The sequence below is a fragment of the Cetorhinus maximus genome, chromosome 4 (genome assembly GCF_964194155.1).
Source record: "Cetorhinus maximus chromosome 4, sCetMax3.hap1.1, whole genome shotgun sequence".
Taxonomy (NCBI): domain Eukaryota; kingdom Metazoa; phylum Chordata; class Chondrichthyes; order Lamniformes; family Cetorhinidae; genus Cetorhinus; species Cetorhinus maximus.
The window spans coordinates 73,110,821-73,138,499 of NC_135882.1; the positions used below are offsets into that span (position 1 = coordinate 73,110,821).

Sequence of the window (27,679 nt, forward strand, 5' to 3'; positions counted from 1 at the left end):
TGGCTGTAGTTATTAACTTCAGTGGTAGTGTCTTTTGGGGGACTATATTTGGGTACAAGTTCTCAAAGCTCAAAAAGATGTATTTAAAATGTTGGGAAAGGCACAGTCTAGCTAATATAACCAATAGGTCACCCAACATGTATGGCTGAAATTTATGTTGGAGACTCATTCAAATTCAAATATTGTTTCTGCAATACCAAGCATCATAAACATCGTGCACAGCTTTTGCATTTAATTGGCATTTTAATTAAAAATTCTTTACATTAACTATATTACTTAAAAAAACTTAAAGACTAGTTATTGACCTATGTATAAAGTGATCACAAAGATGTACAGAAGACATTACTTTTAGAACTTCTGATAAACAAATTTAGGTGTTATTCAAATAGATATACAAAGGAGGTAGAAATTTCAGGCTTTAAAAAAAATGGACCACTAATCCACAGAAAATAGGACATTTAAACTAGTTTCAAAAGGCACACCAATGAGAGATTTTCCTAAAAAAAAGTATTCCAATGCTGAACAGGAACACGTTCTGCAATTTTAAACTGTAAGATCCATTTGAAGAAATTTGCAGTTTGAGAGAAAGTAACTGAATATTCCATTGTAGCGGTAATTCTAAAATTTGCAGAAGTACTTGCAGTGGACTGTGGGAGAAGAAGTCAATAATTACAGTGCATTCACTATTTAAAAAGTTATAGTAACAGGAATTTTATAAAGTACTGCACTTATCTACACCTCTAGTTGAATATCACATAAATACAGCTCTAACAGCAAACACAAAATGGCATTGCTGAGTAAAAGTCAAATGTTAAAAACATCATATCTTACTTTGCTCAGTTGGCATTAAAATGTGTGCAAGTCTAACCACTAGAAAAATTATACAAAATGATTGGCATAATACATTTATCTTGTGACTTGTTCAATACACAGGTAAAGTATTAACTGCTTTATCCACGGTGATCATGGACAGCTAAAGCTTCACAGCTATTTGCCAAGAGTGCATCACTCAAACGTAGTCACTGCAAACACTTTCTGAATTGTATGGAGATGTTGACGAGTCAAATGTTGCATGCACTTCTGTGAGGGGTCCCAGCGCTGGATGTAGCAAGCAGTTTTACTTTAGATTTCATTTTTGGCTTCATTGTTGTTCAAAGCCTGTTTTCTCTCAGCAATAAATGGATACATGCACTTATCTGCTCCCAAAAAACGGTACATACAGACGACAGCTTCCCACGGCATAATGCTGAAACAGAAAAAAAAAGTTTTTATGATAGAGAGACAATCTTCAGACTGGGGGGCTATATTTGAATTTGCAGAACTTGGTTGATTTTTAAAAATGTTTTATTTTGAAGCTATTCAGGCATAGAAAACGCAACAGTTGGAATTGAGCTTCTAAAAGACAATGTTTAAGTACCGGAAGAAGATTTTTGATCATCCAGGATGAACATGTACCCAGTGCCAGCTGGGTCAGATTAAAGATGCAAGATCCTAAATGGATTAATGAAGAAAAATCTATAGACAGAAAGGGGATCACTGATGAATGCTGGAACTAGTTGCATTTGCAAGCAGGACAAGAAATTATTTCAGTACTGTAAAGCAGAGAACAGGCAAAGAGATACAAATGGCCCCAAAAGACAGGATATGAATGATTACTTCTTGGTAATATTGGGTAACATTCCCTCTTCAATCAGATAACCAAGGAACATTAACAGTGTAGATATAAAAAGGAGTGGATGTCCTAGACTACAAGGATACAAAATCACCAAATCTCCAAAAACAGATGGTATGTACCCCAAAATGTCAGGGAGATACTAGGCAGAGGTTTGTGACCCATTGGCAATCATTACGAAGGTGTGGATCTTGGAAGCTGGAGACTGGAAAGGTATCAGTGCTTCTGAATTTAGACATGGCGTATATTCAAAATCAACAGACATTGTCCCTCAGTGCAGGTAGTAAACAAACTTAAAATACAGAAGGAAATCACTTGCTTCACCCTCACCTTGGTAGCCATTCCTTTGGAGAATGCAGTTCTGTTACTGCATGACAGAGCGAGACCAATGGGGAGATAAAGGAGCAGCAGCAGTAGAGGCCGCGAGAGTGAAAACCGGGTTAGACGAATAGGGAGGTGTGTAGGTTCAAAGCCCACTAACCGCGTTTCAAAGAAATTTATTGTGATGTCAGGGAGAAGTAGATAAGTGACTGGTTATGAGTATTTTTCTCTTTTCTCTCTCTAAACTAGGGTATTCATTCAATTTAATTGTTTGGAAATTAAAGATATTCAATTAGGGGTAGTATAACAGTAAGTAAATTAGTGAATAAGCACAGAGCAGGTCTAGAGGTAGTCATTAAAATTAATGCCAGTAAAAACAGGGTACCAACTGGGAACAGAGTTTTCGTTTACATCATGTCTGGTCATCTGAGACCATGGCTGGGATTTTCCATGCCCAACAGTGATGGGCGTGTTCAGTGGTGACATCGAAGTATCTTCTGAGAAGGCCCTAGTTGCTTTTCCTGATGACATAAATCCAGGGTGTGATTGTCCACTTCCCCTGTCAATGGCAGGCCGTGTTTCCTGCCGTTGAATGTTGGGAGCTTAATTTTAATAAATTTTCATCTAATTATTGTGGCCACACACTGGAACCACCCTCCACGTCAAATTTAAATCCCATGTCAGTGTGATTTCTGGACGGAATGATTTACAACGATTTAAACAGCGTGAACCTGGCGGCCTCAACTTTGAGGGGAAATTGGAGGTGAGTGCACACAATTTTGCACTGCACTCAATGATCCCTGTGGCTCTGTGGATTCGAGGGTGGGGGAGAGGGGGGCACAGGCAAGTCTCTGCAGTGGCTTCTTCATGGCTGGCTTGTGGTGGCGGGGCAAGGGTGACAGTGCAAAGGGAGAAAGACAATCTCGGGGCAAAGGTGACAGTGCTGGGAGATCATGGCAGCACCAACTGAAGTTTGAGCACAAACATGTGGAGGGGAAGAAAACGGCCAGGCTAACAGCAAAATGCATCAAAGATGAGTACTCCACTGCAGCTGAGAGCGTTTAGCTTGAGATCAATTGACATGCTTGGAGTCAGCCTTATCAAGCAATTGTGCCCACTCAAGCAGCACTAATTCCTCAGTGCCAACGATTGCTTCTCTAATGTTAACCCCTCACACGCACACTTCAAACTTGAATGAGTGCTATGGTGCTGCAGAACCATTGCACGACTGGGCAAGCCTAAGGATCCTGATGGGAAAGGTGGCCATCGAACACTGACGGAGGGGTGTGCTCCTAGTCTCTTGATTTATGTTTCAGTAGACATTGAAAATTACCTCATGGTTCAAACAAACCGAGTCCAGGTTAGGAAAATGCCTGCGCCTAGGATGAGCGTCCAGGATGCAGACAAGTAGCTGAAGCTGCCACCACTCGGTCATGTGGTGCAGGCTGAGCCTTCATGTGCACTAAACACTGGCTATCCATGTGGTGGCCAGGACTCTCTGGCATGTGTTAAAGGACCTCGACAGGCAGCCGCAGATGACGACTTGACCAAGATTGGTCCTTAGGAGACAATTGTTGACCCTTGCGTCTTTGATGCTGCAGTAAGGAGACCATCAGGAACACAGTCTGGTGATCTCGCTGTCTGCCTTGTTGCTTGGAGGCAGGAGAGGAGGAGAAAAATGCGACAGGCGCCTGGATTTGCAAAGGGAGGAGCAGAACCCTGACGACCTGGGGAGGGGGGGTGCGCGCATGGTATTCTCTGCACTCAGAGGATGAACACCACAGAGCCATAATTCGTAGGTGCATCGCTAGACCCAGGGTCTACAGACAGCATATGTGCTACCTGCAGGTGAGCGAGAACCAGTGTCGCTGGCGCCTGCACATGTCAAGAGAACTGGTCACGCATATATACCGCCTTCTGCAGGATTTGGCATCACAGGGACTCAAAGGGCATTTGCTACCAGTAATAAAGTTACCACTGTGCTCAATTTCTATGGCAGTGGCTCCTTCCAGGGCTCCACTGGGGACCTTTGAGATCTCGCAAGCCTCCACCTACGAATGTATCTAGGAGGTGCTGTTTTTACCAAAGCACACAACTTTTGTCAATTTTGACAGGGATCAGGCAAGTGAGGAAGCAAGAACACTGCGATTTGCTCCGATTTATAGATTCCCACAGGTGTATGGTGCCATAGGCTGTGGCTCTTAAATCTCCTTGGCAATAAGCAGTCCAGCATGTGAACCACAAAGGATTCCACTCAATGTTCAGCTCGTCTGTGACCAGAACAAACATTGTGCAGGTGTGTGCAAGATGCCCCAGAATAGTCCACGGCTCGTCCATCCTCAGCAGGTCTCAGATCCCCGACATCTTCCAGGGACCACACAGAATGTAGGGTTGGCTCCTTGGGGACAAGGACTACTCAAAGGACTTGGCTGACGACACCCATTCAGCAGCCTCAGACTCCTGGTCAGAGAAGGTACAATGAGGCTCATGCTACAGCCCAGAGTTTGGTTGAGCGCACTATTGGCATTCTGAAAATGAAATTCTGGTGCCTGGACAGATCTTGTGGAGCACTGCAGTACACTCCCCAGAGGGTGCCGTGCATCATAGTGGCTTGCTGCACACTACAGAACTTGGCGATGCAAAGGGCGGAGGACCTAGATGATTAGGAGATGCAGGGGCTGCATGTCTCCTCCGATGAGGAAGACGACTAAGGGGATGAGGGTGATGAGGTCCTGGAAGGCGAGGGTGCAGGCGATGAGGCCATTGCACTGCCCAGATGAGGCAAGGTGTAGTCATGAGGCCCTCAATGCCGCCAAGATTCCAGGAGGATGATGATGAGGTGCAGTGAGGATACTCCTAATACCTGCACATTGCATCTGGGAACGTCTGATAGCTGTCATGCTGAGGGCAGTGCACATACACTCTGAAGGGTCTTATGTCATCGAGACACTGCTGAGAAACAGCAGCCACATGGACTTTAAGACAGCTTGATTCTTTGGCAGGCTTCATCACCTGTTCCTTTCAGCACAAAATCTTCACCTGTCAGGAATGGTGACGAGGGCAACTCCACTTCAGAGGTACTGAGAGCATCACAGAGAACATCATGGATCGCAGTGACATATGGGTATGAGATTCTTGCAGCAAACCCAGGCCACATGGAGGTGCACGCATGAATAATCGACAGTGACTTTGAAGCCGGCCAATCACTGTGCTCAAAAGGTTACACTCTGCATAGGGGAGGGGCCCTGGATTGTGACAGTAGCCTTCACTTTGTGCAGGAAACAAGGTTTCTCATCTGATTGACACGAACACTGCTCAACATGATAAAGAGCCACAGAAAAGGAGACATTCTTGGGAGTGTATTTACAGTAGTCACCATTAAGTACAAGTGATTAACATCCGTGCCCACGTTGTGCAACTAAATCTTCTTGACCTTTCTAACCCTGCCGCTTCGTCTTGGTGCTCCCCCAACATCCACAGTGGAGGCAGAGGTGGCCTGCTGACTGCTATGCCCAGTCTGTGATGACTTTGGTGGGCATCCTCTGAAAGGCTGAGATTTGGAGGGTCCCGGCCTGCTTCCAGGGTGCAGCTGTGTGGCAGTGGCACCCTCCATGCTTTTGGAGCTGGAGCTGTTGGGTCACAGGAAGAGGGCTTTTGGATGGGCCGGGTGAATCAGAGGCCACTCCGATCAGATGCGAAACCCATGCCTCTGCATTTTTTTCAATAAAGTGCCGCAGGATACGACAAAGAAAGCCGCCAACACCGTCAGCAGGTCAAACACTGCTTTCCCTGCCCGATATCGGACTTGGCCAATGTCTGGGATGATTCTGCCCCAAGTCAGAACTTCAGGACACTTCACATGCCTTGGGTGACCATGTGTGTAGGAAGTGTCTCCAGCTACTCCTCAAGCTCAGAAATCCTGAGGTTGAGCTGAAGTCTCTGTGGAGCATCAGGAAAGATGAGAGTTTCCTGGATTGTGTTTCAGGAGATGGTCACCCCAAAAGGCAGTGAGAGTTCAGGATAGTAGACCATCCAGAAAAGTAGAAAGGCGTAGGTGGTACAGGAGCCTTTGGAGTGTATGCCAATCTCAAACAGATACTCAGTATTAGAAACTGCTGGGAGTAATGATGCCCTGAAGGATTATAGCCCAGACCATGGTACCAGAGGTAAGAGACTGCATAGGAGGGAACAGGAACAGCAAAGTTAAGAAATGCCCTGCAGGGTGCGTTTCCTCCCTAATGCCAGTGCAAAAGGACATCAGAGAGAGGATGCAGAATATTCTGCAGGGGGAAGGGAGTGAGCCAGGAGTTGTGGTGCATTTTGATACCAATGACAGAGAAGACAGGTATCGAGGCCCCAAGGTCAGATTTTAGGGAGTTAAGCAGGAAGTTAAAATGTAGGACCTTAAGGGAAGTAATCTGTGGAATATTCCCAATACCACGCACTAATAGGGAGAGGGGAGATCAATGCATGGCTTGAAGCATGATGCAGGAGGGAGGGCTTCAGATTCTTGCAGCACTAAGACCAGTTCAGTTACAGGGGGAACCTATTCAAAGGGCTGGGTCCTTGAGAGGTCAAGGAAGGGAAGTGTCAGAGATGGACCATCTGAAAATGATGGAGGGGTGGAGATTGGAAGCAAAATTAATAACAGCTATTCCCTCCATGACACCCTGGTCCACTCCTCCATCACCCCCTACTCCTCAACCCCCACCTACGGCACCTCCCCATGCAAACGCAAAATATGCAACACCTGACCCTTCACTTCCTCTCTCCTCACCATCCAAGGGCCCAAACACTCCTTTCAAGTGAAGCAGCATTTCACTTGCATTTCCCCCAACTTAGTCTACTGCATTCGTTGCTCCCAATGCGGTTTCCTCTACATTGGAGACACCAAACGCAGACTGGGTGACCGCTTTGCAGAACATCTTCGGTCTGTCCGCAAGCATGACCCAGACCTCCCTGTCGCTTGCCATTTTAACACTCCACCCTGCTCTCTTACCCACATGTCTGTCCTTGGCTTGCTGCATTGTTCCAGTGAAGCTCAACGCAAACTGGAGGAACAGCACCTCATCTTCCGACTAGGCACTTTACAGCCTTCTGGACTCAATATTGAGTTCAACAACTTTAGATCTTGAACTCCCTCCTCCATCCCCACCCCCTTTCCGTTTCTTCACCCTCCCTTTTGTTTTTTCCAATAATTTATATAAATTTTTCTTTTCCCACCTATTTCCATTATTTTTAAATGTATTCCACCCATGGTTTATTTCACCCCACCCCCACTAGAGCTACCTTGCTTGTCCTGCTCTCCACTCTTAATTAGCACATTCTTTTAGATAATATCACCACCTTCAACACCTCTGTTCTTTTGTCTGTGACATCTTTTGGTTATCTCCTCCTATCACTACTTGCTTGTTCCAACAACCATACCATCCCCCCCCCTTAAACCAGCTTATATTTCACCCCTTTCCTATTTCTACTTAGTTCTGTTGAAGGGTCATGAGGACTTGAAACGTCAGCTTTGCTCTTCTCCACCGATGCTGCCAGACCTGCTGAGTTTTTCCAGGTATTTCTGTTTTTGTTTTGGATTTCCAGCATCCGCAGTTTTTTGTTTTTATCTATAGAAAGGAGGCATTGCTGGAACTGATGCTGAGAAATGAAGTGGGCCAAGTAGGCCAAGGGGAGAATTTTCTCCCCGTCAGGGGGGGGCAGGGGCTGAGCAGGAGGGAGCCAATCGCCACCCATGATCGGCTGCGCACACTGCCATTTTACATGCGTGGGCCAATTAAGGCTCGCCCAGCTAAGCACTCCCTGTGCGGGCAGGGGGAGGCGGCTGAGTCAGGGCCTGCGTTCTTTCACGCATGTGCACAAAAGAGCGCAGAAATCTCCCTGAGGCACAGAGCTGCCTCGGAGTTTTAATTTCATTTTGGAAAAATTTAGAAGAGAAAAAAAAAATCTGACATGTCCCCTCATGTGACTGGCACATGAGCTGGAACATGTCAATGAATTTTAATAAAATTTATTTGATTTATAAATCCTTCATGGAACCTCACCTCACCCGTGGATGAGGTTTCATGATAAATGTGAAGGCCACCTGGGCTTTTTGCCTGCCCGCCACCTTAAGGTTGGATGGGCAGCTCTGTTAATTATTTTAATTAGTTTTTAAATGGCCTTAATAGGCCTTTGACAGCTCAATGGGCATGCAGCCGACTCCTGTGTGCGGCCGCCGAACTGAAGACCGGAATGATGCGCGGTGACATCGGGATGCATGCCCAATGTCACCGCACATCATTTTACATGTCGGTGAGCGGGGCTCACCCCCGCTTGCCAACCAGAAGGTTCAGGCCCAAGTCTGAGGGAATATTTGGGTAAGGATAATCATATCACAAGTTTTAGATTAGTAATGGAGGCAAGCAAGGAACAATCTATTATAGAATTTCTAAAATGGAAGAGGGCTAATTTCAATGTGATGGAACCAAAGACCGATTGAAAAAAACTGTAGCAGGACAATGAGTGGTCTTTAAAGAGATGTTTCAGGTAAAGGCAAGGTACATTCCAACAAAGACAAAAGGTAAGGGCTCCTTAGATGACGAGGGAGAGAGAGATGATAAAACAAAACAGGAGAGTGGATGATGGATGCCAGGTGAATTCTTCAAGTGAGAACCAGGTCAAATACAATAGGTCGAGAGGAGAGGTGAGAAGGAAAATAAGACTAGCAAAGAGAGGATGAGAATAGAAAGGCAGTCAACATAAAAAGGGAACCCAAAAATCTTCTACCAGTATGTAACTAGTAAGCAGACAGTAAGGGATGTGAAGTCAGTGCCTATTAGGGGCAAAGAGGGTGGTATAGACTTAGAGGTGCAGGGCAAGACTTGAATACTTGAGTACACTGTATCAGTATTTACTAAGGAAGAGGAATCTGATAAAATATCAGTAGAAAAACTGATAAGGCTGGCTATGCTTAGGGTAGGTAAATCACCCAGTCTGAATGGATTACATCCCGGATTGCTAAAGGAAGCGGGGATGGAGATAACGGGAGGTTTAATCTTTCAATCTTCCTATAAATGGGGAGGTGACAGAGGATTGGAGAGTGGCAAATGTGACTCTCATATTCAAGAGTGTTAGGACACTTCTAGCAGCTGTAAGCTGGCTATTTTAACTTCAGTGGTGGGTAAGTTTTTGGAATCCATAATCTAGGGGGTGGGAGGCGGTGGCAGAAAGTCAACAGGTAGCTGGAGATATTTGAATTAATTAAGGAAAACCACCAGGGATTTGTACAAGGCAAATGGTGCTCGACTAATCTAGCTGAATTTTTTGATGAAGTAAAAGAGAAGGTTGATGAAGGAAATGCGGTGGATGTTGTCTATGTGGATTTTAAGTGTTTGACAAAGTACCACATAAAAGGCTGGTTAACATAATCGAGGCTTATGGAATAGGAGGGTCAGTATCCAACCGGATAAAAAATTGGCTTAAAATGATCGAAAGCAGATAGATGGTTGTTTCTTTGGACAGGAAGGTGGTAGATAGTGGTGTTCCCCAAGGGTCAGTGTTATAAATGCCTTGGATCTTGGAATATGGAGTAAAATTAAAATTTGCTGATGATACCAAACTTGGAATGGAGTGGCAGACAGTGACAACAATATGAACTGCCTGCAACAGGACATAGATAGGCTAGCAGAATGGGCAGACAAGTGAAATGGACTCTTCCCATTAGCTGATGGTAAATATATGTTCGGATTTTGGGCAAGAAATGCAGGGGAAACGTGAGGAAGAATTTTTTTACTCAGTGAGCAGTAATGACTTGGCACCCACTGTTCATGAGGGTGATGGAAGCAGAATCAATGATTTCAAAAGGAAATTTGATGGGCATTTGAAGGAAATAAACTTGCAGGGCTATGGGATCAAGCAGGTGAGTGGAACTGACTGGATTGCTCTGTGGGGAGCTGGCATGGACTCAATGAGCAGAATGGCCTCCTGTGCCATAAATGGCTAACATCCCTCACATTGTTAACTATTAATGCCCTGGAATCAGCTGTGCTTTATACACATCTGGACAGATCTGTTCACTCAGCCTTACAGTGACCATATCAAAAACCCTTACATGGAGTCAAACTATTTCATGTACAAAGTGTGGCACAGATGGCAGCTCAAAGAACAGAGTCATTAGCATGCATAGCACATTGGAGGACATCCAATTGTATTACAGTCCTGACAGCTCTAGGATTCTGCAGAGACTCCAGTGATCCATGGGCTATTTTTGGTAGCAGGCTAAGCATCCTTGCAGAATGCAGAAAGACTTCTGGTACAATTTGGGAGGGGGTGGTGGTGGTTGAGGGGTCAATTTTGAGAACTTTCATGATCAATTACAGGCAAGTATCAGTACTTGATTATTGGGGCCACTTCTCCACAATTCAGCAGTTATGCAGTGCCAGTACAGGTGCCACACCAGGAAAGTACAAGTGGTTAGTGCTAATTCAGAATTGCAGTTGAGCCCTCCTGACAAATTCCTCCAATGCCAACATGTGAGACAAGAACAGACTGGCAATGCAACAGGACAATCCAGGACATTATCAGGTGGCAATCATCTCAACAGTCTTTTGACATAATAGCCAGCTATCCCACCTTGCTCAGGTATGATGTAGGAGAAACAAACAGCTCAAACATCACACTGGCACAAGTGTGGCAATAAGCTGGTATGCATATAGAAGAGGTTGTAAATAATGCACCTGCCTGCTGCCACCAACTGCGAGAAACGATAATCAAGTCAAGCAGGCGCTATTTCTGTACCAAAGCTGCACAGAAGATGGCAGGAAATCTAGGGTTAGGGCTTCCATTTTGTATAAGGAACTTTTACAATAATAACCATTAGTATTCTAAAATCAATTTGTCATGGCATCACCTCTATGCCAAGTATGCAATTGCTCAAGAATGAGAATCAGTTATGTTTGCCACAACTTTACTCCTAAAAAGGGAAGGAAGGGAATTAAACCTTGAATGAAGTAATGCTACCTGCCTCCAAAGGCATGTACGTTACCTCACCAAGCACTGCCTCCAGGGCCACAATAAAAATTGGTACAAAGTGGAATATTTATTTGAAAAGTGTATAATATTTATATTCCAAGTCTTTAACATCTGCTCTCTGGCAGATAAATAATACTTTTTCTCCTTATCCTACTTACCTTTTCATGAATGTTACAGTATACATTAGCCGAGGTGTACAAATCATTGGTTGGTCTGTGAGGATGGCTCTCATAGCTTCTTTCACACAGTACTCTGGTTTCAAAGGTGGAAGGAAGGGCTCAAATTCTTTCCTGCAAGAGAAGTTTTAGAACAGTCCTTTTGATTTTTATATAAAGATTCTCAAAATTAATTTCTGCCAATAGTTGCACAAGTTTTGTAAAGCACAAAGTATTACTAAACTAGTACAAATTTTGCATGAGGTGGTAGGTGCTCTATAAAATTCAATTAAATAGTTTATACTAATAGGACACCTAGTATCTTTGGAGATGGGGAAAGAAGCCACTTACATATATATTACGATATACACTTTATATATAAATACACGCACATAATTGCTTGCACTGTCAGCAATGTGTGACAACACACAAGTGAACGAACAAGTGCAGAGGTACTGAGCCTGAGAGGAAACCATGCAAGAAATCAACAGGTAAAGGCAGTGACAGAGTCAGCAAAAGCGAAGATGAACCAGGGGTCTTTCATAGGTTAGTTTCTAAGAAAGAATTGCAGAGCCCAGAGGCAAGGGAAATGTGGACCAGAGAATGTTTTGCAGCAGAGCAGCAGGAGAGTTTAAGAAATCCCTGAAAGTTGGCCTCAAAATCAGAGATTCTGGAGGAAAGAAGCCTGAGTAACATTGGGAGAGGTAAGAAAAACACCTGAATTTATGCCAGCTGAAGGGAAGGAGCTGACTGACAAGTAGCCTGTGAGTGTTTTTTCCAGATCAAATCAGGGACAAGTCTTAAGTTTATTTCTGGCAAGTTTAGATAGTAGTCTAACAAAGAGTCATCTATTTCTTTAGGTAACACTGAAAAGGGAAAACTAAAAGATGAAGTGATTAAACCAGGAGAGAGAAATAAGAAACATGCAAGTATAATATTTGAACAGATGAACAATAAGATGCATGGTACAATTAAGTGTTTTTTTTTTATACAAATGCACAGAAACTAGAAGGAACAAGAGACTGGTTAGCTCATGTGTGGTTCAGAACAAAATAGTGTAGGATTCAATCATCATTGTGGCTGAGGTGGACTTGGAGCCTGCCTCCCCGCCTCTGCCCCATAGTAAAATCACAGCATAAGCTGTGGTTTGGTGATTCTTGAACAATCGAGAATGTTACCTGGGAGAAGGAGCAAATGGAATGAATGGACGGTGATAGATGATAGCCATTGCTGAGACATAGGAGGGAACAAAATGTACCAGGTTAGGTCTATGGGAAGGAAAAGGGAAAATGATAGAGAGAAACACTTCAACGATGAAGGGATATAATAAGATGTAAGCAGTCAGTGGAGACTTCATGGTCAGAATTAAGAAAGAGAACAGGTTTCAAGACTGTAGTGGAAACTGCATAGAGCCCCCAGTTGCAGCTGCAAAGTGGTCGGCAGTAAAAATTCAGAGACTAGACAAGCACAGCAGTTTTAATTGGGGATTTTAACTTCCCATATCAGAATAGTAGTGAATTGAGTTTAAGGTTGCTTTCTGCAGCAATATATCTTAGAACCAACAAAGAGACAAATCACAGAATCACAGACTGGTTGCAGCACAGGAGGCCACCATTCAGCTCTCCAAAGGAATGATTTACCTAATGTCACTTCATAACCTTCTCCCCGTAGCCCTGAACATTCTTTTTTTAGATAAAAACGTAATTCTCTCTTAAATGTCTCGATTAAGCCTACTTCCAACACATTCTCAGGCAGTGTATTCCAGATCCCAGCCATTTGCTGCCTGAAAAAGATTTTCCTCATGTCTCCATTGCTTCTTTTGCCAAACTATCTACATAGCTGAAGTTCCTTATCACTGGAACTATTCTCATGAATCTTTCCTGCACACACGCTAATGCCTTCACATCTTTCCTAAAGTGTACTCTATGTCACTTATAATAATGCCTAGGATGCTGTGTGCTTTATTAACTGTGCTCTCAGTCTGTTCTGCTGCCTTCAATGACATGCACATATACACCCAAGTCCCTTTGCTCCGGTACCCTTTTAGAATTATACCCTTTGTTTGTATTGTCTCTCCATGTTCTTCCTACCAAAATGAATCATTTCACACTTATCTGCATTAAATTTCACCTGCCACTGGTTTGCCCATTCCACCAACCTGTATATGTCCTTTTGAAGTTCTACACTATCTGCCTCAAAGTTCACAATACTTCCAAGTATCACATGGCCACCAATGGTGGAGCAATTAAAATTGCAGATGCTCAAAAAGGCCAGAATTTGATGAGCACAGATGAGGGTTGTGGGGTTGGAGAAGATTAGAGATACGGAGGTGGCAAGGCCATGGAAGGATTTGAAAATAAAAATGAAAATTTTGAAAATCAATGTGTTGGTTGGTTGCTCACCGACTTATAGTGGCTTCCAAAGGGATGATGGGTGAACAGGATTTGTGGAAGGACACAGCCAGCGAAGTTTTAGATGACCTCAAGTTTACAGAGGGTAGAATGCAGGAAACCAGCCAGGAGTGTGTTGGAATAGTCAAGTCTAGAGGTAGCAAAAGGCATGAACGAGGACTTCTGTAGCAGCTGAGCTGAGGCAGTGGTGAGTCAGGCAAAGTTAGAGTTGGTAATAGGTGGTCTTATTGATAGATATGTAGTCAAATGAGTCCAAGGTTATGGTCTAGTTCAGCCTCAGGTGGTTTCCAGGATGAGGGATGGAGTTGGTGGCTAGGGAATGCAGTTTTTTGTGGCAGGGACCAATGACTATGACTTTGGTCTTCCAAATATTTAAATGAGGAAATTTCTGTTCATTCAGTATTGATTTTAGTGGGCCAGATGGTTTTTTAAAGACAATCGACAATAGTTGTCATGGTCACCATCACCGAGACTAAGTTTCAATTCCAAATTTATTAATTGAATTTAAATTCCACTAGCTACCGTGGTGGGGTTTGAACCTGTGACCCAGAGCATTAGCCTAGGCCTCTGGATTATTAGTCCAGTGACATTACCACTGTCTCCCCATTGATTTCTGGGAAAGATGGGCACAGATTTGGGAAAACAAGGAATTATAGACCTGTTACCCTAACATTTGTTGGGAAATTGCTAGCCTATAATTAAGGATATGGTGACTGAATACCTTGAAAACTCAGGTGATCAGAGAGAGCCAGCATGGATGTGTAATGGGAAGATCATTTCATGGTCAATCCGATTGAATTTTTTGAAGGGGTCGAATAGGAGAGTGTTTAGTGATGTTATTTGTACATATTTCCAGAAGACTTTAAATGGATTTCCAGAAGGATTTTAAGGAAGCCTCCCATAAGAGACTGTTCGCTAAGTTTAAAGCCCATGGAAATGAAAGCAAATTATTGACCTGGTTAGGAAATCGGCTTAGCAGCGAGCGTGAGAGAGCAAGCATAAATAGTTAGGTCTGTAATTAGTAGAATGTGACCAGTGGCGTCCTGGAAGAATCTGTATTGGGACCTTAACTAGTCACTGTACTCATTAACTACTTAGAGGACGGGGTAGAAAGCCACATGCCTAAATTTGATGAGTTGAAACAGTGTAGATGGAAGCATAGCCTATCACATCTTTGTAATTTAAGTGAATGGGCAAAAAACTATGGCAAATAGAGATTTTAATGTAGGCAAATGTGAGGTCATCCACTGTGGATCTTAAAAAAAAATAGAACATGGTACTTTATAAATAGTGAAATGCTAAAAAATTGAAGGTCCAAAGCAACTTAGCAGTCCAGGTACACAGATCATTAAAATGTCATGAACAGATACAGAAAATAATGAAAAAAGCTACAGGAATGCTTGCCTTTATACCTAGAGGACAAGAATAGATGGGGGTCAAATTCATGCTTCAGCTATACAAAGCTCCAGTTAGATCACACCTCGATTATGGTGAACAATTCTCAGCACTACACCGAAGAAAGATATATTGGCCTTGGAGACAGTACAGTGTAGATTTACCAGAATGATACCTGTATGTAGGGGTCAAACCACAAGAGGGAATCACACAAACTAGGACTGCATTCCCTGGAATTTGGAAGATTAAGGAGTGATGTGATTGAAGGTTAAGATATAAAGGGGAATGGAGAGCGTAGCGGGAATGGAGAGCGTAGCGGGAATGGAGAGCGTAGCGGGAATGGAGAGCGTAGCGGGAATGGAGAGCGTAGCGGGAATGGAGAGCGTAGCGAGAGAGAAATAGAGAGATAGACAGTGTAGATAGATAGAGAGAAGAGAGAGAGAGAAGAGAGAGAGAGGTGTAGATAGATAGAGAGAGAGAAACTATTTCTGTTGGTTGGGGAGTTTAGAACTAGAGAAAATAAACTAAAAATTAGTAATGGTAGTATTTAGAATTTGTTTCCAGAAATGGCAATTGATGTTAGATAATTGTTAATTTTAGCTCCATGATTGATCATATCTTTCTGTTAACAAAAGCCTAAGGGATATGGGGAAAATATTAAGTTGTAAGAGTAATATTAAGAGTTAAGTTGCAGCTTAGAGGGAACATTGCCAGCAGGTGAGCAAAAGATTTAAAAACTTTCTACAAGCACCAACATTTTTATTGTCTTCAACCCATTCTCTACCACGCTCTGTTGGAAGTGAACTAATTTAGCAACTAGCCTACAGGTTTAATAAACCTTTAATTTCAGGAGTGCCCAGAGCTAGTTTTACTTGAACATTATCACCTGCTTGTTCTAATCTGAATCAGGCATCTAGCTGTAGAAGTGAAAAACAATTAGTTGTATTTCAAATAATTCAAACCATTACTACTGAAGGAGCAGAATATACTATGTGTAAACCATAGAAAGTCTGGGAGATCAAAAATACATTTACATTCATATGTGCTGAACAGAGGCTTCCCTGTAGGGAGAATGAAATCAGTGCCGATAAAAACAGCAATATCAGAAGAGACTTCTTGATTTGCAAAAATCTAACTTTGGCTTGGAAGAATGGCTTTTTCTTTGTACAAAGAATGTTTTTAATATTCATCGTCCCACGTCACTTATTTTTTCCTGTTATTCTGAAAGCCTTGGATAGCTAAATTGGTACAAACTTGTATAAAGAGTAGACAATAGTTAGATCAGATGTCAAAAAAGGTTTATGAAATCAAAGGCAAAACATATTTGGAGAAAAATTTCTGTAACAGAATTAATTGATAATCAAATCTGTCCAAAGCAAATATGCAAAAAACCCAGAAAAGATGGTTTTATTTTAATGAAAATGGGGCTAATGCATTTTAAGGTCCTTTTGAACAATTCCCTAGTTTACCAGTAAAAGTCCCTCCTGAAAATCCAATGCAAGCGTAATGCAGTTTTTGTACTTTCAAATGAAACCAAGCCATCACTCAGGTGAACAAAATGGAAGTACTTGGTTACCAGTGCTGTAAATTCCATAAGGTCTTACGACACTATTGTTGCAAGTCCAGTTTATTTATTCTTTTGGATTTAAGTAAATTAGCCAAGAAGAACAGAAGCACTAGGTCTGAAGCTGGTGCACACCTGCACTATAGTACAGTACTCATCTCACTTGAAATTTTTAGTGGTTGCCCCACTACATTTTTGTGGCTTGAAATAACAAATAAATTATTTCATATCGTGAAATGCTGCAGGTGCAGCAAACTTGGGGTTTTATAAAGAGAGAACAACACAAATGCCTTTCAGCTATAAATAATGACACAATTATCAAAACATACATCATGGAAAATTAAACAGTTTTCAGCTACACCTTTATTCAAGAGGCTTACATTCATTAAATATCAATGTGTCAATTTGGTTTGGTTGGTAACACTCACCTCTAAATCAGAAGGTTGCGAGTTCAAGACCTACTTTGGCACCCAAAGATATGAACAATGTAGCATTGAAAGATGCTGTGATGTTTTGTAACAGAGGAATGGTAGGATGGGAAGTGTTAAGCTGAATTATGTCTCAGATGAACCATTAAGCCAATGCCCTATTTGCTTATTTTCAGTGGATGCTTATTCAAAAAGGAATTTTTCTAATTTCTCTGGCAACATTTCCCCCTCAATTATTACTATATAGGTTAGCTGGACATTCATCTTAATGCTGTTTTGTGGGGCCTCACTGTGTAAAAGGGTCTACATTTGTGTCTACATAATAATGACAGCATTTCAAGTAACTTGTTCCATGTGAAATGCTTTGAAATCTGAAGAACTTCAAGCAAGATGCTCAAACTCAAAAGACCACTAAATCTTGTAAAGCAAGTCTTACTACCTTGCTATCAAGTTCTTACATGCAAGTAAATTCTCATAATTGACAGTGCACAATATTTCAGATTCAATAATTGTCACAACTATCCTCAAATGGTCAATACCTATTATCTAGCTTATTCTGCACTCTAGTCCATAGATGGTTTTAATAGAATGCATTAGTCATGAACAAAAATACACGATCTGATGCATAATTGAGAAATACAAGCAAAATCTCCTTGTACAGTGAGTGGCCATGATAATCCTAATGAGAAGGCAACGCTGCATTTATTCGGAGTTCAAAACACCCATAAAAGACTAACGTGCCAAACATTTTAAAACTCAGTTAAGGTAATCAGAAATATATAAATATAGAAAAATTGTTTGCAATGTGATACTTCCAAAAAAAGAGTTAGGCATTTTTATTTCTTTTCAAATTACTGTTTCCCTCCATTTGCCAAACAATTTTGGATGGGAATAAAAGAAATGTGCTCTGCAACATGTTCTAAACAGCTGCATCATGGCTGGATACACATTGGAAACTAGCTCAGTGTCCACTAGCCCAAAGTGATATGGAGAGTGCTATGCTAGGTCATATTTCCTCTGTAGGATGTAAGGATATAATGTTGGAACTGTATAAAACACTGGTGAGGCCACAACTGGAGTATTGTGTGCAGTTCTGGTCACCACATTACAGGAAGGACATAACAGCTTTGGAGAGAGAGTGCAGAGGAGGGTTACAAGAATTTTGCCAGGGTTAGAAAAGTGTAGCTACGAGAAGAGATTGGATAGGGTGGGGTTATTTTCCTTAGAACAAAGAAGGCTGAGAGGTGACTTGATTGAGGTGTACAAAATTATGAGGGGAATAGATAGAGTGGACAGGATAAAATTGTTTCCCTTGGTGGAGAATTCTAGAACCAGGGGACATAGATTCAAGATAAGTGGCAGAAGGTGTAGGGGGGGACATGAGGAAGAACTTTGTTTATGCAGAGGGTAATGGGTGTCTGGAATTTGCTGCCCAAGTTGGTGGTAGAGGCAGAAACTCTAAACTCTTTTTAAAAAGTACCTGGATCTGCACCTTAAGTGCTGTAAGCAGCAGGGCTATGGGCCGGTTGCAGGAAGGTGGGATTAGAAAGGGCACCTGGGTGTCCTCGGGCTGGCATGGACAAGATGGGCCGAATGTCCGCCTTCTGTGCTGTGACTTTTCTATGGTTCTAAGTTAACCCCTTATCATTCCTCTCTGAAGACAAATCATTTTTGACCAGACAATAACATGTGAAATAGGAGGAGTAGGCCATTTGGCCCCTCAAGCCTGCCCCACCATTCAATAAGATCATGGCTGATCTGCCCCAGGCCTCAACTCCTCTTTTGTGCCAGCTCCTCATAGCCCTCAACTCCCCGATATTTCAAAAATCTACCTCCCTCCTCTTTAAATACTTTGTGATCTAGCCTCCAAAACTCTGGAGTAGAGAATTCCAGACATTCACTAACCTCAGAAGAAATTCCTTCGCATCTCAGTTACAGAAGAAGGGGAAACACACTTAAAACTATGTCCCCTAGTTCAAGATTCCCCCACTAGTAGAAACATCTTCTCACCATCTACCTTGTCAAGCCTCCTCAGAAATTTGTACGTTTCAATAAGATCACCCTAGTTCTTCTAAACTCTAATGAATAAAGGTCTAACCTGTTTAGCTGTTCTTGATAAGTCAACCCCTTCATGCCAGGAATCAGCCTAGTGAATCTCTTTTGAACTGCCTCCAATGCCAGTATATCCTTTGTTTAATACGGGGACCAAAACTGTACACAGAGCTCCAGGTGCAGCCTCACCAACATCCTGTACAGTTGTTACAAGACTTCCCTACATTTAAACTCCAACCCCGTAGCAATACAGGCCAAAATTCCATTTGCCTTCTTATTTACTTGCTGCACCTGCATGCTAACTTTGTGTTTCATGGACAAGAACATCCAGATCCCTCTGTGTTGCACTTTTTTGGAGTCTCTCTCCATTTAAATAATAGTTTGCCTTTTGATTTTTCCTCCCAAAGTGCATGACCTCACGCTTTCCTACATTAAACTCCATCTGCCAACTTTTTCCAATCACTCAACCTGTCTGTATCCCCTTGCAGATTGCTTATGGAGGGGGGGGGGGGGGGGGGAGGAGTTGGCACAGGTGTGTGCGCGCAGCTGATCACCACCCATGATTGACTGGACCAATTAGGGCCTGCCCAGCGTGATACGCACCCAGAAGTTCTGAGCGCTTTCTGTGCAGGCGGGCTGGGCGGGGGGGGGCACAGAAATCGCCGAGGCACAGAGCTGCCTTGGAGATTAGTTTAAGTTCCAAAACTTTTCATCAAAAAAAATTTAAGACATGTCCCCTCATGTGACAGTGTCACATGAGCTAGGACATGTCAATGAACTTTAATAAAAAAATGTATTTAATTTATAAACCCTTCATGAAACCTCATCCCGCCCGTGGATGGTTTCATGATAAATGCGAAGGCTGCCTGGGCTCTTGGCCTGCCCGCCGACCTTAAGGTTAGATGGGCAGCTCAATTAATTACTTTGATTAGTTTTTAAATGGTCTTAATAGGCCTTTGACAGTTCGACAGGTGCGCAGCTGACTCCACTGCGTGCCCGCCAAACTGAGGATCAGAATGATGTGTAATGACATCAGGATGCACACCCAACATCACCGTGCGTCATTTTATGCATCGGTGAGTGGGGCCCGCTCCTGCTCGCTGACCCGTAGATTCTGCCCTATGTCCCCATCACAACATGCCCTCCCGCCTATTTTTGTATCATCAGCAAATTTGGATACATTACACTCTGCCCCCTCCTTCAAGTCCTTAATATAGATTGTAAATAATTGAGGCTCTAGGACTGATCCTTGTGGAACTCCACCGGTTACGTCTTTCCAACCTGAAAAAGACCTATTAATCCCAGCTGTCTTGTGTGTTAACCATTCCTCAATCCATGCTAATACATCACCCCCTATACCGTGAGCTCCTATCTTGTGCAATAACCTTTTATGTGGTACCTTATCGAATGCCTTCTGGAAATCCAAATACACTACATCTACCGGTTCCCCTTTATCAACTCTGCTCGGTATATCCTCAAAGAACGCTAGCAAATTTGTCAAACATGATTTCCCTTTCACAAAACCATGTTGACTATTTGATTGCGTTAAGCTTTTCTAAATGTCCTGCTATTTCTTCCTTAATAACGGACTCTAGCATTTTCCCAACAACAGATGTTGGACTGACTAGCCTATAGCTTCCGGCTTTTTGTGTCTCTCCCTTCTTAAACACATTAGCGGTTTTCCAAACCACTTGGACACTCCCAGAATCCAGTGAGTTCTGGAATATTTCGACTAATGCCTCCACTATCTCTGCAGCCACTTCCTTTAAAACCCTTGGATGCAGGCCATCAGGTCCTGAAGACTTGTCTGCTTTTCGTCCCGTTTGTCGAATACTTTGTCCCTCACGATAGAGACTGTTACAAGATCTTTCCTCCCATTAACTTCTTGCTTATCTGATATCTTTGGAATGTTTATAGTGTCGACCACTGTGAAGACCAAAGCAAAACGTTGGTTTAATTTATCTGCCATTTCCTTTTTTCCCCATTATCAATTCTCCAGTCGCACCCTCCAACGGTCCCACGCTCACTTTAGCTACTCTTTCTTTTTATATACCTGTAGAAGCTCTTGCTGTTTGTTTTTATATTTCTTGCCAATTTACTTTCATAATCAATTTTCTACCACTTTTAGCTTTTTAGTCATCCGCTGCTGGTTCCTAAAAATTTCCCAATCCTCTGGCCTACCACTAGTTTGCCGCTTTGTATGCCTTAGTTTTTGATTGGATTTGATTTCCTTGTCTGCTTTTGTTAACCATGCTGGATCATCCTTCTCAGAGTCCTTCTTTTGACCGGGATAAATTTTTGCTGAGCGTTGTGAAATATCTGCCACTGCTCATCCACTGATCTTCCCCTTTGTCTATTTCCCCAGCCTGCTTTAGACAGCTTTCTTCATACCTCTGTAATTGCCCTTATTTAAGTTGCGGACACTGGTTTGGGATCCGAGTTGCTCGCCCTCAAACTAAATTTGAAATTCTACCATGTTGTGATCATTACCCCCTAGTGGATCCTTATCTATGAGATCTTTTATTAATCCTACCTCATTATACATTACTAGATCTAAAATAGCCTGTTTCTGGATAGGTTCTGCAATGTATTACTCTAAGAAACAATCCCTGATGCACTCTACAAATTCGTCTTCCATGTTGGCCCCTGCCAATCTGATTTGTCCAGTCAATATGCAGATTAAAATCACCCATGACAATTGTAGCGCCCTACCTCCATTATTTCCTGATTTATACTTTGTCCTACAGTGAGGCAACTCATCGGGGGCCTATAGACGACTCCCACTGTTGACTTGTTTCTTATTTCCACCCAAACTGATTCCACATCACAATTTACACCTACTCACCTCTGCATTGATACCTTCCTTTATTAACAAAGCAAACCCACCTCCTTTTCCTTTTTGCCTATTTTTGTAGAATGTAAAATACCCTTGAATATTGAGTTCACAGTCTTGATCACCCTGCAACAGCTATCACGTCATATCCATTTATTTCTATTTGTGCCGTCAACTCATCTATCTTGTTAGAAAAGCTGCGAGCATTCAGTTAAAGAGCTTTAAGGTTTGACTTTTTACCATTATTACTCATTCTAGTTCTAATTTCTGCTGCACTCTTCTCATTCACTCTTCACTCTTATATTGTCTGCCTCTTCCTGTCACTTTGATTATCGTTCACCTCTTCACTACTATGCACCTCTGCTCTCATTTATTTGTGATTTTCTAAACTTCCCTTCAATTGAACCCTTCCCCCTACTAATTAGTTTAAAGCCCTATTGACAACCCTGGTTATACGATTCACCAGGACATTGGTCCCAGCATGGTTCAAATGAAGCCCGTCTCAATGGAACAACTCTCTCCTTCCCCAGTACTGGTGCCAGTGCCCCATGAATCGGATCCCATTTCTCCCACACCAATCATTGAGCCAGACATTTACCTCTCTAATCCTATTTACCATATGCCAATTTGCACATGGCTCAGGTAGTAATCTGGAGATTATTACCTTTGTGGTTCTGCTTTTTAATTTAGCCCTGAGCTGCTCATAGTCCCTCAGCAGAGCCTCTTTCTAGACACACTTTAGTTCAGTGATTAAATAGACAATTTAAACATTATGCACTAAATTCCTCATCATCCATCTCACCTTATTCTGCAGCCACGAAACATGCCTGTGTCCACTAAATATGGACAGACAAGTGTCATCTTGATCCCATCTTTGTCAGATGCCTTCAGCTCATGGCTTAAGGATTCATGAAATCCTATTGCTCCAAATTTGCTTGCACAGTAATCCTAAATGACAATAAATTGATAGTTCAGAACATTTTCTACTTCAATTAAGGTGCTCAAAAACATTGATGCAAGTTTGATTCATGGACAACATCTTTGCCAGTAATACATGAACAGTAGTGGTCTTCTGCAGCTAAGACAGTTAATGCACCTATTGGTAATTTATGTAAAAAAAGAAATCTGGTATATTTGCCACTTACCAGATTGGAGAGAAAAACAAGGAGAAATGTACTAATAGAAAAGTAGCTGTTGGAATATGAAGAGTTTGAGCTTGTCACATTTGGAAGCGCCGAGGCAAATCAATTTGACAAATGTCAGTATTTTGGGCTCTTAAGCATTTTCCTCTACATTGGTCACTAGTAGTGAATGGAATTTAGTGAATCCAATTAAAGTATTTTATCAGTATAACTGAATGGGTATTTCTATGTGCTCAACTATTAGAAATCAATATGGACACTAAAGCAAGAAATAAAAAAGACATCTCTACGTATACAAGAAGGATGAGTGTAGCTAAAGCAAGCATTGGTCCCTAGAGGATAAAACTGGGGAATTAATGGTAAACAAGGAAATGGCAGAGACAACTATTTTGGATCTGTCTTCACAGTAGAAAACACAAAGAAGCATCCCAAGAATATTAGAAAACCAAGAAGCAAAAAGGATAGAGGAATGTAAAATAATCACTGTTACTAGAGAAATAAAATGGGCCTGAGCTTCCTCGGAGTGGCAATCAGAGTCGGTTTGCCATTCTGCTCAGTTTTTTTGACCTCAGCTTTTCCCCCCACCGCCCCCCCTCGATCCTATCTCACCCAACCCTCCAACTCAGGCTAGGCGAGATCCGGGCAGTGTATCGCATTCCCGGGGCCTAGTGTCAAGGGAAGCTCTGCTGGATGCAAGGAGGCCACGCTTTCTTTTTTCAATGGCACTAGCGGCCATAAACCAGATAAGTTAACGGTCCAGCCAAGTTTAAAGGTCCTTGACAGGCTAGGGAGAAAGTAAGTGAATGAGGCAAGAGGGTAGGATTTTGGTGGTTGGCTGGGGCGGGGGCAGGCCCAGTTTGGGTCAGGCCTTGGGTGGGGGCATGGTGAGTCAGGCCTGGCTGGGGTCAAGGGGTTCCCCAGCACATCTTTGGGGTAACCCCCCCAATACGATGCCCTGGAGGTCAGAAGTGTTGACTCAATATTGGAGAAACTAATGGGGCTAAAGATTGACAAGTCCTCTGAATCTTATGGCCTGCATCCTAGGGTCTTAAAAGAAGTGGCTGCAGAAATAGCGGATGCATTGGATGTAATCTTCCAAAATCTTCCTAACGGATTGGAAAACCGCAAATATAACACCTCTATTCAAGAATGGAGAGAGACTGAAAGCAGGTAATGTTTGACAAATTTATTATAGTTCTTTGAGGATGTAACAAGCAGGCTGGATGAAGGGGAACACGTAGATGTAGTGTCGTTGGATTTCCAAAAGGCATTGAATAAGGTGTAACAAAAAAGATTACTGTTGTAAGGTTGTTTGGTGTCTCATTAAAGGAGGTCTGGAGGCTTGTGTGATTGAACATTAACAGTTTGTTAACGCACAACTATATACATATCTTTAAAGTATAGCCCTAACTAGCTACTATCATCATGCTGACTTCTCTCAGACAGACACTCTATACACAGCCTATCATGTGACTTTTGACATCATATTGTGGGCAGTACTGTTTCCCCAGTCCCACATTAACCCTTACTAACCTGGCATCCTGATACTACACACAGCCCCCCCAACCAAGTCCTTACCCAGATATATTTACAATAATTTTTCAATTCTCCCCCAAAGTCTCTGACTTTACAAATTCAGACTGTCTGGAGGCTTTGGCTCTTCCAGATCTCGTTCTCTCATTTTGGAGGAGTGGTGATCTCAATTGCTTCGGTGTTGAAACTGTAGTACTTGGTGTTTCAAATACTTGCGTTTCGACATCTGGGTTCACTTCTTGCGCTCTTTAGCGTTATATGATGTTTTTCTTTGTTGATCTTCTGCCTTCTTTGATTGGATGCCATGGGCTTATCCCATTCCTTCCAGAGGGAATGTTCACTGTTCAGTTATAGGGTGGACTTAGGTGTTTTTCCATAGAGTCCGCCATGTTCTTCCTGGAAATTGACGTTTCAAAAAAAAAACAAGGAGCCTTCATTTCCACTTGTTTCTCAATTCTAGCCAAATATTTGTTTACTCTCATTTTCCAGTTCTTTTTCAAGCTGATTAATCTTTTCATTCAGCTCAGCAACTACTCTGGTAAGTTCAATTTTCTTTGTTAGAGTTATCTGCAGAAGCTTTATGCAAGGGAAACAACTTCACCTGGATGTTCAGTTCCTTTCAGAGTCTTTCTTCCATGGTCACTAACTGCTCCTTAGACTTTTCCAGTCGCCTCATAGATCCTCAGTTTTTCATAATTTTCCTTTTCTGCTTTATAGTAGGATTTGCCCTCCCATACTGTGCATCTCATCTTTCATGTTCTTCAGATTGGATCGAAGTTCAAGGATTAATTGCTCTTTTCACTATGAAGTTCCACCACTCAGTTTTGGTTGTTAATTCTGCATTCAATCAACTGTTCTGATTCATCAGTAATTCCTTTTCCTGTTCTTGGAGACTTGTGATACTTGAAGTTCATCAAGTTCTAATTTTTTATTAGGAAACTCATACATGAAAGTTGGCTACACTGAACAGTTTTCCCTTGGCAAAGCCTAATTCCTCTATTGTTCAAGCTCACATTCTGTAATTTTACTTCTGCTAGCTGTTGGAAATTCATGCTCATTTTTGGAGAACTTCTACATTCTCTTGGAACTGTTTTCTTGACATTCTAGGTTTTTGATTTTCATTCTAGTCATGTTAATTTTCAGCAACTCAAAAATGGTTCTCGAAGTTTGAGGCATCTAGTGCTTTTCTTTCTAGTTCTTTGATCTTCAGTGTCGGATTTACATTTCTCGATCTAATTTGTCTTTTCATTCTCCATCTGCAGCAGAGCTGTGTCCTTCATTTTGGTTTCACTGTTGGCCAGGTCAGGCTACAGAGGAGTCTTAACTTGTTTCAGTTCTGTAATCACGCTACTCATGGCTTCAGTATCCGCTCGCAGCTTGGAAAGCTCTACAGCTTTAGCTTTCAATGCCTCTTCTCCATTCAACTGGTTCTTCAGCCTAACAATATCACATTCATCTTCTCTTTCAATTAGGTATGCTGCAAAAGTGGTAGAGAACTCTGACTGTCAAATTGGAGCTTTCTACTTCAAAACGTTTTCAACTTTTTGTTGCTCCTGTACACAAGAATTCTTCATCTTTTCCTCCTACAGTCTTTCATTTTGCATTTGGGCCTCTGCATACTTCATCACTTTTCTGGACTCTTGTACCTCTTAGCTTCCTCCAGAAATACTAAACCATTGCTGAATCTTCTGAGCGAACTGAAGAACCTTTGGCAGAGTGGCATTAAATTCATTTTAATTCTCTTTGTAATTTTCCAGCGCAACAAACCGTGACCTGAAGGATCCTTGGAGCATGTGAAAGGTCCTTCAACAGGTTTTCCTTTTCTTTGCGAGGCTTAATTGCTTCGTCTTGAGCTTTCTTGGAATTCAACAGAGTCTTCAACTTTTTTCTGCTGTTCCTCCATTCCACTGTTCAGGGAAGTCTTCATTAATTCATTCTGCTAAAAGGTTGTGTACCCCTTTAGCATTTGATCTTGAAGCACAGTTAGCTGTTCTTTCAACTGTTTTTCTTCTTGACAACTCATGTTGCGCTTCAGTGCATTGCTTTGTTGTTGCTGATAGTTCCAATGCAGTTTTTCCTGAAGTAGTATTCAACATCTTTTAAGCCCTCATGTTTTTCCAGGGCCACATATTGAGCCATTCAGGGCAGAGACTTTGAGTGCTTTTTCTGCTTGCTGTTGTGCCTGGCTGCATTTCTGGTTGAGCTCCAATCAGTTTTGATATGAACATTTTCCTGTGGAGTAGCTTCATTTTCTTTTTGCAGGTTCTGTTGCTTTTGGTTACATCAGATAACTTTCCTTCATTCACAGCCATCTGCTTGTTCTGCACTGCCACCTGCTGTTACAGTTTTGAGTACAGCATTTTCAAAAAGTTCTGTTCAAGTCTTTCTACTGTTCCTCAGCCTCTTCTTTTCTCTGCACTAAACTCTTTGGCTCGTGCACTTCATTGCGCTGACGTGGTCTGTGACCATCTTGTGCTTTGCTCAAGTATTGTCCCCCTCGCCCTGGGGTCTCTTTGCACTTTTGATGCTTTATTGGGGACATATCAGACTTTTTTTTTTATTAAAGTACTTGCCCTCAAGTTGGAGTTTAAAATACTTGTCAAAGGCTTTTAATACCTCACCAAATGTGGTTGAGGATTCATCTATACTTTGTCTTATGTTTACTTTGTCGACAATTTCACTAAAATGTTAGTTTGCACTTCCTCCAAATTTCCCACATAATCTTGGTGCACTGCTGTAATCTAAACATTTTCTTTTCCGTGGCGCCCAATTTTGCATCTGGTTTAGCCTTTGCACAAGCTCAAACAGATCTGGTAGTTTTAATTTACGATCCACAGATGTTTTTCCAGAACAGGGGTATACAGGTTATTAGATGGCTCCGCAGTAACCTTTTTTTCTTTTCCCACGCTTATACCCCAGTTACAATCTCGGAAGCGTCTCTAAAACTTTGCAATTCTGCAGGAAACCTTTTTAACGAAAAAGTTTTGGCCAGTGATTTGTTTCTTTGAGGTTGGGAAATTGATTTGAAAGCAATTTTTTTGCTCTGCCTTCTGTTTTAAAACGTGGTTTCCATTCATTCGAGCTCGGCCATCTCGTGGTATGGCGCTGACTCCGGACCCGGCTACAGCATTTTTCCAGCTCTCTGCTTAAACAAT

General features: G+C 42.2%; 1 protein-coding gene across 1 annotated transcript in view; it reads right to left on the minus strand.

Moving 5' to 3' along the window:
* Positions 1–217: 217 nt before the first annotated feature.
* The window catches only part of LOC144679692 (retinol dehydrogenase 10-like), a 93,973-nt gene continuing 66,511 nt past the window's right edge, over positions 218–27,679 (minus strand). Inside the window, exons 3-5 of the mRNA XM_078540325.1 lie at positions 22,652–22,797; positions 11,170–11,301; positions 218–1,246 (exon numbers count right to left, since the gene is read on the minus strand). Of these exons, the coding sequence (XP_078396451.1) occupies positions 1,123–1,246; positions 11,170–11,301; positions 22,652–22,797 (402 nt within the window). The 3' untranslated portion in view covers positions 218–1,122. The remainder of the gene's footprint in view (positions 1,247–11,169; positions 11,302–22,651; positions 22,798–27,679) is intronic.